General features: G+C 45.0%; 1 protein-coding gene across 3 annotated transcripts in view; it reads left to right on the top strand.

Moving 5' to 3' along the window:
• The window catches only part of birc6 (baculoviral IAP repeat containing 6), a 172,503-nt gene that overhangs the window by 70,341 nt on the left and 88,444 nt on the right, over nucleotides 1-13,718 (top strand). For all 3 annotated transcript variants that reach the window (XM_039621872.1, XM_039621873.1, XM_039621871.1), the window contains exons 24-30: nucleotides 50-237; nucleotides 836-1,144; nucleotides 1,320-1,419; nucleotides 1,631-1,845; nucleotides 1,976-2,184; nucleotides 10,835-11,187; nucleotides 11,316-11,535. In XM_039621872.1, coding sequence (XP_039477806.1) covers nucleotides 50-237; nucleotides 836-1,144; nucleotides 1,320-1,419; nucleotides 1,631-1,845; nucleotides 1,976-2,184; nucleotides 10,835-11,187; nucleotides 11,316-11,535 — 1,594 coding nt within the window. The remainder of the gene's footprint in view (nucleotides 1-49; nucleotides 238-835; nucleotides 1,145-1,319; nucleotides 1,420-1,630; nucleotides 1,846-1,975; nucleotides 2,185-10,834; nucleotides 11,188-11,315; nucleotides 11,536-13,718) is intronic.

Raw genomic sequence — 13,718 nt, 5'->3', positions numbered from 1 at the left:
TTTCAGTATGGGAACTGTCCTTTCTTGAAGTTGTGTTCTTTGTTTCCAGTGAGTACATTTGGTGTGACCCCAACAGTGGGCGGCCTGTCAACGGGAACGGTCGGGGAAGCTTCTACGGCTCTGAGTTCTGCAGCTCAGGTGGCTCTCCAGTCGTTGTCTCATGCTATGGTGTCAGCAGAGCAGCAGCTGCAGGTCCTGCAGGAGAAGCAACAGCAGCTGCTGAAGCTGCAGCAGCAGGTGAAGAACCAGTTCAGTTATCTGGCCTGTTTAAGCTGCAGGAGCTCAACAAAACTCAATGACAGGAGTGCCGTCATATCACATCACATTAGCATTTTCTTACCCTAAGACAGACTAGCTAATAGAACACAATAGAATAGAACAGAATAGAAGTGGTTCGAAAGTAAATAATCACACACTAGGTAGAGAAGTGATGAAATATGAGTTTGTTTGGCACTGGCTTCTGAAAACCAAATTACCAAGTTATAAAACTTATTTAGCAGAAGTTTTTTATGACAAGAAAAAGTCTCACAGGTTCATAAAGTATATGAAGCCAAATGTTACAGATTGTTAATTTCTTCCATTGAGAAATGCTATTATTGTAGCAAGGACTTGATACAGTTTAAAAACCTAGCCACAGTTCATGGCTGTGGAATCCATGTTCTGACTGCACACAGAATGTTTGCACAAAAATGAAGAGATCCAAGAAATAAAAAAAAAAAAAACTGCTGAAAACTATGTCCAGTTGTAGATTTCTCTAAAGTTTGCCATGTTGCTCTAATAGAAGTCTAGTGTTTTTATCCTCTGGCTGGTAATATTCTTTGTATGCTGTGAACAGAAGGCCAAGCTGGAGGCTAAGCTGCATCAGACCACCTCAGCAGCAGCTGCTGCCTCAGGCGTGGGACCTATACACAACTCTGTGCCTTCAAACCCTTCCTCCGCGCCAGGCTTTTTCATTCATCCTTCTGACGTCATCCCCCCAACACCTAAAACCACACCCCTCTTCATGACCCCTCCTCTCACGCCCCCCAATGAGGTGGTTTCTGCAGCCTTCAGTGCTGAGCTGGCTCACCTGTTCCCTGGTTCCATGATGGACCCTGGGCCTGTCAACCTGGCTGCACACAAGAACACACAGAAAGCCAAACCAGTTAGTAACAAGTAGCTCCATGCTTTGTGGCCATTTATCCCTGAGTCATTGGGATATTTATATAGCTATTGCTGCATATATCACTTTCAACAAATGATTTTAGATCTAGATAGATATATCTAACTTGATGGATTGTTTTGCAGTAAAATGAGAAATGCCTCTCTTTCTGCCTCAGAGCCCAATGGGCAGTGGTCTGGCTTTGGCCATTTCCCAGGCATCTCACTTCCTGCAGCCTCCTCCACATCAGTCAATCATCATAGAGCGGATGCACTCGGGTATGTCATTTAGGACTATTCCATATTTACCACCTAACCTGGTGCTTAAAATGTCAATATTTTAAGACTGGAAGATTCTGAAACTTTCTGGAAGTTTTAATTATGTTGCATTTGTTGCTAATTACGTTAGGAAATACTGTCTAAATTAAATATTTGTGGAAAATAAACTGAGCTTCCTCATGCTATGCCATGCTATGTTTTTTCCTCCCAGGAGCTCGCCGTTTTGTAACTCTGGACTTTGGCCGTCCTGTTTTGCTGACGGATGCTCTGATCCCCACTTGTGGTGACCTGGCCTCTCTGTCCATAGACATCTGGACTCTGGGTGAGGAGGTGGATGGCCGCAGGCTGGTGGTGGCCACAGACATCAGCACCCACTCCCTCATTCTGCATGACCTGCTGCCACCACCTGTTTGCAGGTTCATGAAGGTCTGATTGTCTCTGTTTTACTTTGGGGCAGAGTTGTGGGCTGGCTTACATGTTTTAAATTTCTTTGAGTTAAAAATCTGCCGCAATGATGGATGTAATACTGCTATTGTGGGCTGCCTCATATTCTCAGATCACTGTGATTGGGCGCTATGGCAGCACCAATGCTCGTGCTAAGATTCCACTGGGCTTCTACTATGGCCACACTTATATCCTGCCTTGGGAGAGTGAACTGAAGCTGATGCATGATCCTCTTCGGGGAGAGAGCGAAGCTGCCAGTCAGCCAGATGTGGATCAACACCTGACCATGATGGTGGCTTTGCAGGAGGACATCCAGTGCAGGTGAGAGAGGAAGTAAAGCAGATACTATGGCTTCATTAAACAGACTTGAGATATTTGGTTTTAAGGTCATGCCACAGAATCTCAATTGAATTCTGCGTCAGGACTCTGACTAGTCCGCTCCAAAGTCTTCATTTTGTTTTTCTTAAGCCATTCAGAGGTGGACTTGCTGGTGCACACTGTACTTTACGTATATACGTATATACATATATATGTATATATACGTATATATACATATATATACATATATATATGTATATACACACACATTAGAGATGGCACGATACCACTTTTTTATGTCCGATACCGATATGAATCCGATATAGTGTGTTTTTTAATCAATAAAACTGTTTTTTTTAATATCTTGCTGCATTTTGTATAAGTTCATACTCAAGTTTAAATAAACAACAACACTAAAGCTATTCTGTTATACCTGTATGTAAAAAATACACTGCACCCAAAATATTTCATAGTTCAGCAATACTGATCAATCTAATAAACTTAAACCTACTCCATCCTCCCTATTCTGGTATTTTAAAGAGTACTTAGCAGAAATATTAAGCAACCTAACTAATAGGGTTGCAAACTCCCAGCAAAAGAAAATGGGGAACCAGCCCCCACCCTCCACCTCATGATGCTTAATCGATGTAATCAACTTTAATTTGATGCAGGGTGAAAAAAATGCACAGAAATAAATTATTTTTCAAGAATAATTAAATAGATTCAACATCTTTCTTCAACAGAATTGCAGACTGCACAGATGGTACCTTCCCAAAGGAAAAAGTAGTGTAGCTTACTAGGGTATATTAGACTTAATAGTTATTATATACAGTAATGGACTTCTATACATTTTACATCAGATTAAAACTTTGGGTGTAAGATTCAGATAATTATTTATTACAAGCTAGACATTTTAAATGAGAATAAGAAAGAAAAGTATGTCTTTGTGCCCCACTTTTCCCTGTTAATGCCCTATCGGCCCCCCTTGCTAAACTTTGCTAGATCCGCCCCTGCACAGATACCAGCCGTCAGCTACGTAGAAAAGGATCCTGGTGTAGAAAGTAATATTAAATAAATTCTAACAACAGCTTATCAAGCTTAAACGTGCTGCTGTTGTTCAGCCGCTGGTTTCCTCTTTCTGGTGCAAAGTGGGCCAAAAACAAAGAAGAGAGACGGACTCGTGACAGAAAAGCCGATCAGCTGATCATTAATCAGTTTCACGATTGAAGTAGCAGCAGGAGAGGGAGGGAGAGAGAAGAGGCACTCGCTCCATAGATCGGTTGTTAAGCTTAACATGGGAATGCTTTACAAACATTCAGAGATGAACTTACACACTTCCTTTACTTCTCTCTGGGATAACTTCCTCGGAGATGAAATGCCGGATTGCTAGCGAGGCTACAAATACACACAGCCGCTCTATCACGTGATGCATACTGCTCCGACGTGCTACAGTTATGAGCAGAGTTACGCCGTGTTGCAAGTTTTCTAGGTGCTTTTTTGATATTTAATGGACCGGATTACATTTTTTCGAAAGGAGCCAGTTGAGGTGGTTCGGGCATCTGACAAGGATGCCTCCTGGGCGCCTCCTGGGTGAGGTGTTCCGGGCATGTCCCACCGGGAGGAGGCCCCGGGGCAGACCCAGGACACGCTGGAGAGATTATATCTCTTGGCTGGCCTGGGAACGCCTTGGTGTTCCCCCGGATAAGCTGGAGGAGGTGGCTGGGGAGAGGGAGGTCTGGGCTTCTCTGCTTAGGCTGCTGCCCCCGCGACCCGGCCTCGGATAAAGCAGTTGAAGATGGATGGATGGATAGATTACATTTTTTATTTCTCTCCGATATCCGATCCAGTAATTTAGGTCAGTATCGGACCGATACGTAATATCGGATCGGTCCATCTCTAATATATATATATATAGGCTGGAGACGGAGCAATACTGGAAGAGCATATGGGAGAAGGACGCAACCCATAACGGCAATGCTCAGTGGCTAGTGGATCTGAGGGCAGACCATAGCGACCTCCCTGAACAGGGTCCAGTAACCATCACAGTGGCAGATATCCAAGAAAGGGTCTCCAGTATGAAGAGTTGGACAGCACCAGGGCCCGACATGGTTCACGCCTACTGGCTGAAGAAGCTGACTGCACTCCACGAGTGTCTGGCAGCACAAATGAACCAGCTGGTTGTTAACGAGAGACACCCGGAGTGGCTAACCGAAGGTCGGACGGTCCTGATCCCCAAGGACCCCAAGAAGGGACCGGTCCCATCCAACTACCGACCAATAACCTGCCTCAGTACTACATGGAAGCTCCTGTCAGGCATCATATCGGCTAAGATGAACAGGCACATGGGTCAATACATGAGCGGGGCACAGAAAGGGATTGGCAAGAATACCAGAGGCGCAAAACACCAGCTACCGGTAGACAGAACAGTCAGCCGAGACTGCAAGACCAGACTGACCAACCTGTGCACTGCCTGGATTGATTACAAGAAGGCCTATGACTCAATGCCCCACAGCTGGATACTGGAATGCCTAGAATTGTACAAGATCAACAGGACCCTAAGAGCCTTCATCAGGAACTCAATGGGGATGTTGCGTACAACACTAGAGGCCAACTCCAAGCCCATAGCACAAGTCACCATCAAGTGCGGGATCTACCAAGGAGATGCTCTGTCCCACTGCTGTTCTGCATAGGCCTGAACCCCCTCAGTGAGATCATTAACAAGACTGGCTACGGATACCGACTACGGAACGGAGCGGTTGTCAGCCACCTCCTGTACATGGATGACATCAAGCTGTATGCCAAGAGTGAACGAGACATCGATTCACTGATCCACACTACCAGACTATACAGCAATGACATCGGGATGTCATTCGGGCTGGAGAAGTGTAGTCGGATGGTAACAAAGAGAGGGAAGGTAGTCAGAACTGAGGGGATTGAACTACCAGAAGGCAACATTGCAGACATAGAGGACAGTTACAAGTACCTGGGGATCCCGCAGGCGAATGGGAACCATGAAGAGGCCGCTAGAAAAGCTGCAACCACCAAGTACCTGCAGAGGGTCAGGCAAGTCCTGAGGAGTCAGCTGAACGGTAAGAACAAGATCCAGGCCATCAACACCTACGCCCTGCCCGTGATCAGGTACCCTGCTGGGGTAATAGGCTGGCCAAAGGAGGAGATAGAAGCCACTGACATAAAGACAAGAAAGCTCCTTACCATGCATGGAGGGTTTCACCCCAAGTCCAGCACCCTGAGGCTGTACGCTAAGCGGAAGGAAGGGGGCCGGGGACTGGTGAGTGTCAGGACCACAGTCCAGGATGAGACAACGAACATCCAAGAATACATTGGGAAGATGGCCCCAACTGACCGAGTGCTCAGTGAATACCTCAGGCAGCAGAAACCCAAGAAAGAGGAGGGAGACGAGGAACCATCATGGAAGGACAGGCCCCTGCACGGTATGTACCACCGGCAGATAGAGGAGGTGGCTGATATCCAGAAATCCTACCAGTGGCTGGACAAAGCAGGACTGAAAGACAGCACAGAGGCACTAATCATGGCAGCACAAGAACAAGCTCTGAGTACAAGATCCATAGAGGCTGGGGTCTATCACACCAGGCAAGACCCCAGGTGCAGGCTGTGTAAAGATGCCCCAGAGACAATCCAGCACATAACAGCAGGGGTGCAAGATGCTAGCAGGCAAGGCATACATGGAACGCCATAACCAAGTGGCCGGCATAGTGTACAGGAACATCTGTGCCGAGTATAACCTGGAAGTCCCGAGGTCAAAATGGGAGATGCCCCCAAGGGTGATGGAGAATGACCGAGCTAAGATCCTGTGGGACTTCCAGATACAGACGGACAAAATGGTGGTGGCTAACCAACCGGACATAGTGGTGGTAGACAAACAGGAGAAGACGGCCGTAGTGATCGATGTAGCGGTTCCAAATGACAGCAATATCAGGAAGAAGGAACACGAGAAGCTGGAGAAATACCAAGGGCTCAGAGAAGAGCTCGAGAGGATGAGGAGTGTGAAGGTAACGGTGGTCCCCGTGGTAATCGGAGCACTAGGTGCAGTGACTCCCAAGCTAGGCGAGTGGCTCCAGCAGATCCCAGGAACAACATCGGAGATCTCTGTCCCGAAGAGCGCAGTCCTGGGAACAGCTAAGATACTGCGCAGGACCCTCAAGCTCCCAGGCCTCTGGTAGAGGACCCGAGCTTGAAGGATAAACCGCCCACAGGGGCGTGCTGGGTGTTGTTTTTTTTTTTTTTTATATATATGTGTATATATATATGTATGTGTGTATATGTATATATGTATATATATTAAATAATGTGTGTGTGTGTACATATATACAGTGGCTTGCAAAAGTATTCGGCCCACTTGAACTTTTCCACATTTTGTCACAGTACAGCCACAAACATGAATCAATTTTATTGGAATTCCACATGAAAGACCAATACAAAGTGGTGTACACGTGAGAAGTGGGCGAAATCATCATACATGATTCCAAACATTTTTACAAATAAATAACTGAAAAGTGGGGTGTGCGTAATTATTCAGCCCCCTTTGGTCTGAGTGCAGTCAGTTGCCCATAGACATTGCCTGATCAGTGCTAATGACTAAATAGAGTGCACCTGTGTGCAATCTAATGTCAGTACAAATACAGCTGCTCTGTGACGGCCTCAGAGGTTGTCTAAGAGAATATTGGGAGCAACAACACCATGAAGTCCAAAGAACACACCAGACAAGTCAGGGATAAAGTTATTGAGAAATTTAAAGCAGGCTTAGGCTACAAAAAGATTTCCCAAGCCTTGAACATCCCACGGAGCACTGTTCAAGCGATCATTCAGAAATGGAAGGAGTATGGCACAACTGTAAACCTACCAAGACAAGGCCGTCCACCTAAACTCACAGGCCGAACAAGGAGAGCGCTGATCAGAAATGCAGCCAAGAGGCCCATGGTGACTCTGGACGAGCTGCAGAGATCTACAGCTCTCAGGTGGGGAATCTGTCCATAGGACAACTATTAGTCGTGCACTGCACAAATTTGGCCTTTATGGAGGAGTGGCAAGAAGAAAGCCATTGTTAACAGAAAACCATGAGAAGTCCCGTTTGCAGTTTGCCACAAGCCATGTGGGGGACACAGCAAACATGTGGAAGAAGGTGCTCTGGTCAGATGAGACCAAAATGGAACTTTTTGGCCAAAATGCAAAACGCTATGTGTGGCGGAAAACTAACACTGCACATCACTCTGAACACACCATCCCCACTGTCAAATATGGTGGTGACAGCATCATGCTGTGGGGGTGCTTCTCTTCAGCAGGGACAGGGAAGCTGGTCAGAGTTGATGGGAAGATGGATGGAGCCAAATACAGGGCAATCTTGGAAGAAAACCTCTTGGAGTCTGCAAAAGACTTGAGACTGGGGCGGAGGTTCACCTTCTAGCAGGACAACGACCCTAAACATAAAGCCAGGGCAACAATGGAATGGTTTAAAACAAAACATATCCATGTGTTAGAATGGGCCAGTCAAAGTCCAGATCTAAATCCAATCGAGAATCTGTGGCAAGATCTGAAAACTGCTGTTCACAAACGCTGTCCATCTAATCTGACTGAGCTGGAGCTGTTTTGCAAAGAAGAATGGGCAAGGATTTCAGTCTCTAGATGTGCAAAGCTGGTAGAGACATACCCTAAAAGACTGGCAGCTGTAATTGCAGCAAAAGGTGGTTCTACAAAGTATTGACTCAGGGGGCTGAATAATTACGCACACCCCACTTTGCAGTTATTTATTTGTAAAAAATGTTTGGAATCATGTTTGATTTTCATTCCACTTCTCACGTGTACACCACTTTGTATTGGTCTTTCACGTGGAATTCCAATAAAATTGATTCATGTTTGTGGCTGTAATGTGACAAAATGTGGAAAAGTTCAAGGGGGCCGAATACTTTTGCAAGCCACTGTATGTATATGTGTTTTTATTTGCTCACAACACTTTTGCACTTTCAGGCCATTATTACAGTTTTGAGTATAGAGATTGACAGATCACATGACTTTCGCGCATTGCTTTGTGGGTACCCGTGGCAACAAAATCAAAACACTGCATCAAGTGCTAGTATTTCCAGCACCGGTAATCATTAATTCTGCTGTTTTAGTCCCTTCTTGCATTTTATTTGCCCCAAAAACAGTTATGTACAAAACGATGGAGAACACGGCAGGTCCGTACAAAGACAGACTTGACGAAAAGACAAAAAAATAGGACGAGGAAAAAATCAAAGGAGTGAAAGGGTTAGACCCATACGAGCATACAGAGTGGAGTAAGAACGTTAGCGTGCTGCCCAACTTTCATCACGGACATATTTATTATTATGTGGTCCTAAGTGTGAGTGCATACAGTCACAAGATGTTTATTAACTTCAGATCCCTGCATCAAGCCCAGGTCCAGTTTACTTTGGTGATTTGAACTATTCCATTTCACAGCTGTTGTTACATTTTTTTTCCTTTGCGTTTGCCTGTACAGGAGATAATCTGTTTGTCGTTTCAGGTTGTAGTATTACACAACATTTTCAGATCTAATAGATATAAAATGAGTGTTTCGTAATTCATTCAATTTATTGTCTTTATTTATAACTGGCATTATTGTTTCATTCTATTATAGAATCTTACAAGAAAGAGGCAAAATTGTATTCCATTATGCTTTATTAGCTGCTTCGGTAAAAAACAAATCAACAATGCAACAAAAAAAAAACAACATTGCAAAACAACATACTGGAAATAAGTTATTCATCACTTGATTGCTTCAATACAACCCTTGGGCACATGCGGGACGTTTCGTGGCTGTTTTGATATCGATCTCTCTCTCTCTCTCTTAACCGATCAAATTCCGCTGTGGTAGCAGCTTTAAACTCAGTACGACCCAGGTTGATAGAGGGTGCCCAGTCTGGATCGCATTCCTGCATTTTGTAGGCTGGTTTTCCTACAAAACACAACAAACATTAGCCCGCAAAGCCACAGTGAACAAAGCAGCATAGCGCAACTAATTCAATTCAAATCAATATAAGACTTATTTGTAGGGATGCAACGATACCAATTTTTTCAAACCGATCCGATACCGATACTTGGATCTGAGTACTTGCCGATACCGAGTACAAAAACCGATACTTCTACCACACACAAGTTAAACTTAACCAGTAGTAAAGAAACGACCCCAGACAACTCTTTAACACAAACGAAACGTTTACTGAACATAAGGGCAGAGACAAATACTGTACAACACATCCCTTTTTTAAACTCAAATGATATTCCAATTCCTTAACCAAATGAAATACACTGTATAAATGAAATAATTCCCTTTCAAATTATATTAAACAACCCAACTTATGTTATCACCTTTTGGTAAGTGACTCACTAATATACACTCCAAAACACGTTATATAAATCCACTAAACATACAATATTCACACATGGGCCCCACACACACTCACATTCACACTTGTTGCAGGCCTGTTTGCTGCTCACGCCGGACGATGGAGAAAAATCCTCTTCTCCCCAGTAAGAGCACAAAAGTCTGACTTATAGTTCCGTTGCTCGGTAGGTCGCCGTTCACCAGTCCCACACTAAATCCACTCCCTGCGGACCCGATGCTGTCTCTGCTACAGCGCGTTAGCCAGTCACTGTCCAGCTCTCCGACAGTCCTGCCTCCGTGGCGCAACCAAGCAGTCCGGGCTAGCCTTTAGCCTCGGCGGTCATGGCTGGAAACACAGTTTTCCACGGTGGTGCGACCGTTGAAACAAAAAGTCACTTCACCCACACTCTGTTGCGAAGCTCTCACACGGTTAGCTTTCTAGTCACACACTCTTTTGTGCAAGTTAACCTCAGTAAAACTAGCCGAGTCTCTCACTTTGGTTCAGCTAACCTCGTGCATCTCTCCATGCCGTTCTCTTCTGTGAACTGTGAACACCTTATGTGGCGTTCAAGTCCATGGGAATTATGAGTATCTACTCCCAAATTCCCATCCGGGCTACATTAGTATCGGTTCATGGTATCGGTTGACTTTTACGAGTACGAGTACGCACACATTTTACAGTATCGGCCCGATACCCGATACCAGTATCGGGATCGGTGCATCCCTACTTATTTGTAACCTACATCAACAATTATGTTATGATAAATTACGTAATAACTACAACAGAAGACTTACCTTTGTGGAAATGCATGGAGCAGACTAACATGTGAGCTGGAGTGTTCTGGAACGTTATATTTGGTCTTCGAATGGCTGCAATCCAGGCCATCCGTCAGCTCTTTGTTACTTCGGAAACATGGCTTGAACAATTTCTCTTCCACGACGTAATCTGATAAAAACTGATCTCTTTACCCGTCGGCTTCCCGTGGCTGTCATGTGACCGGCTATTGCAGTTAATTATACCACACCTTCTTGCCATTTTTTGTGTTTCTTTTTATCGCTGTGTGACTGTTTTTATGTGAAAGCCTGCGTGCGCTAGTACCGCTTGCCACTCGTTCCCAGAATCCTTTGCGGTTTTATCCCGGAATGACGTCACATTTTCAATCTCTATAGCAAAACAAAATGCAAAACTTACATAATGTAGTGATTTCATCTGCAAAAGAAGTTTGTTGTTGTGAATTTTCCTGTTTTGTATAGGTATAATCTAGCTTGCCATCGGCTGGAGACCCTTCTGCAGAACATCGACCTGCCACCTCTCAACAGCGCCAACAACGCCCAGTACTTCTTAAGAAAACCAGATAAGGTTGTTGAGGAAGATCAGCGTGTTTTCTCAGCCTACCAGGACTGCATCCAGCTGCAGCTACAGCTAAACCTGGCTCACCATGCGGTTCAGCGGTTGCGTGTATCACTGGGTACCAGCCGCAAATCACTCCCAACAGCTGGGGCTCCGGAAGCAAAGGAGCTAGTTCACAACTCCTCCACAGAGCAACTGAGGACCATCATCCGCTACTTGCTGGACACACTGCTGAGCCTGCTGCATTCCAATAATGGTGAGCTGAACTCTGCTGGATCTGCTGTTCAGTGAAGTTGTACATTTCACAGATTACATTTATTAGTAACGTGTGGATTGAAACATTGTTGTTACACACGATTGATTCATTTTTATGTGTATTTTCAGGCCATTCTGTCCCCTCGGTGCTCCAGAGCACATTCCATGCCAAGGCCTGTGAGGAGCTCTTCAAACATCTTTGCATCAGTGGGACGCCCAAGATCCGTCTTCATGCCGGCCTGCTGCTGGTGCAGCTTTGTGGAGGCGAGCGCTGGTGGGGCCAGTTCCTCTCTAATGTACTGCAGGAGCTCTACAACTCTGAACAGCTGCTCATCTTTCCCCAGGACAGGTAAAGAACTATCAGATTCCATATAGTCACAACATTTTAGATTAATGTGAAATTCAATAAATAATAATAAATAGTGAAAAAAAACTGAGGTAGGGGTTTGCACACAGATGCACACAGACTGATAGTCTGGAGCAGTGTTCACCTGCTGTCTCTGAGAGCAACTCGCATGCCATGGATTTTGAACTTTGGAGCAGATCTTCTCTTTAGGGGCAACTCACTGTGTGGAGACTGGAAGCTTCACCCGAGGTGGTGAAGTAGATCTGGCTGCGATTCGGTCAGGTGACTGTGGACGTGGAGAATGCTCAGTGTCCCCTGTTTTTTTTTTTTTTTTTTTTTTTTGTTGTTGTTTTTGTTTTTTTTCCCTGCACGATCAGAAAGCTCCACTGAGGTGGATGCTGTGGCTCACAAGTCTCCCTCTATGCCCTCAATTCTCAACTCTGGCCAGAGTGACAGAGAATGGTCACATTGTGATCTTGATAGCCCCACACTGCCCAGGGAAGCACTGGCTGGTGGAGATTTTTCAGCTCCGCAGAGACCTCCTGTCTCTTGCATGGGGGGAAATATTCCATCCCCACCTAGAGAGGCTAGCTCTATGTGAGTAGTTTAACCTGAACACAGTGGGGCTCCCTCATAGTGGGACAACAGTGACACTAGTCACTGTTTTAGAGCATCGTCTACTAGGACGCTATATGAGCATAAGTGGCGTGTGTTTGAAAACTGGTGCTTATAATGACAGGCAATCCGTTTTCAGTGCTCTGTGGCAGTGATTCTATCATTTCTTCAGGCCCTGATTGATAAGGGCAAAGCCTTCTGCACCATCAACGTGTATTTGGCAGCAATTTCAGTCTGCCATATTGGTTTTGAGGTTAAGACTGTAGGCCATCCCGTAATATGCCGTTTCATGAAAGGTGCATGCCGTAAGTTGCCTACATGTAGGCTACTGGCTCCATCATATTAGCTGCGTTCTCCTGTTTCCCTTTTGAACCCCTGGAACAGGTTTAAGTTAACATTTCTTGAAGACAACTCTATATGAAGGTCAACCTTGCCTTCATCCCAAAGGTTCTCGGCCCATGTTCCCCTGTAGAACTGCCGGCCTTTTACCCACCGCCTTTCACCTCAGATTCCTACATATGGGAAATCCTGTGTCTAAACAGCGCCTTTCCTATTGGATAGTAGGAGCAATTGCCCTGGCCTATACTAGCAGGGTTCGTCAGCCTCCTGCCCCACTAGAGGTCTGGCAACCTCATGGGCTCTCTTTAAGGGAGTTTCTATCCAGGAGGTGTGTGCATTTGCTAGGTTTTACAGGCTAGATGTAACAGCGCGTAACCTGGTGCATTCAGTCCTCTCTGTAGAGAAGCTCCCAGGTGGGAGCTTCTCCCTTGTGAAGTGCTACTGGTGACAGTTGTCTTCTTAGCAGGCATGTTCGTCAATCTGGGTGTCAGTATTTCTCCCATAGTGAGACACGAAAGAAATGCTATCAAAGAGAACTTCAGGTTATGTATATAACCCTAGTTCTCTGGAGTAGCATTAGTTAGTGTCTCATCAGACTACCCTCCTTCTATGGAAGCAAGGAAGAGGTGGACTTGCTTTGAATGACATCTGAGGCACTATCCCCTCATGACATGGGCGTCACTTAGCCAGCCTGTAAGGACGTAAAGGTATTTGAGCTTCTGATGAGGTCACGCAGGAGACGTTTCCCATAGTGAGAACACTCACTCTACTATGCTACTCAGAGAACCAGGGTTATGTACATAACCTTTGGGGTTTTTGTTTGTTTGTTTAAAATAAACAAATCCACAAACTAGCTGATGTTTCATTCTAACTTTGGCTCCTTGGAGATGAAGCACAAAGACTAACAATATCCACTAGGGAGTCGCACATGATGATGGGGACCAGTAAGAAGTTCACCATCAAATAATCTATACAAGCAATGAACAATCTCACAAAGACTTGCATGCCTATGTGAACAAACAGAGAACACTCAAAACAATCAAAATCAGGGCACAAACTGCAAAGAATATGGAATACACCGAACAGTATCATGAAGCCATGCATATCCTGAACATGTAACTCTTCCAGCCATGTTATTATGCTTGTAGGTGTATTTTGTTTTTAAAGGGAATTGTGCTTAATTTTCATGTCAATTATTGTCACAGCTTGGATCATAGATGCTTGGCTTTCAG

The sequence above is a fragment of the Oreochromis aureus genome, linkage group 13 (genome assembly GCF_013358895.1).
Source record: "Oreochromis aureus strain Israel breed Guangdong linkage group 13, ZZ_aureus, whole genome shotgun sequence".
Lineage (NCBI taxonomy): Eukaryota > Metazoa > Chordata > Actinopteri > Cichliformes > Cichlidae > Oreochromis > Oreochromis aureus.
This window is presented reverse-complemented; position numbering and strand designations above follow the sequence as displayed.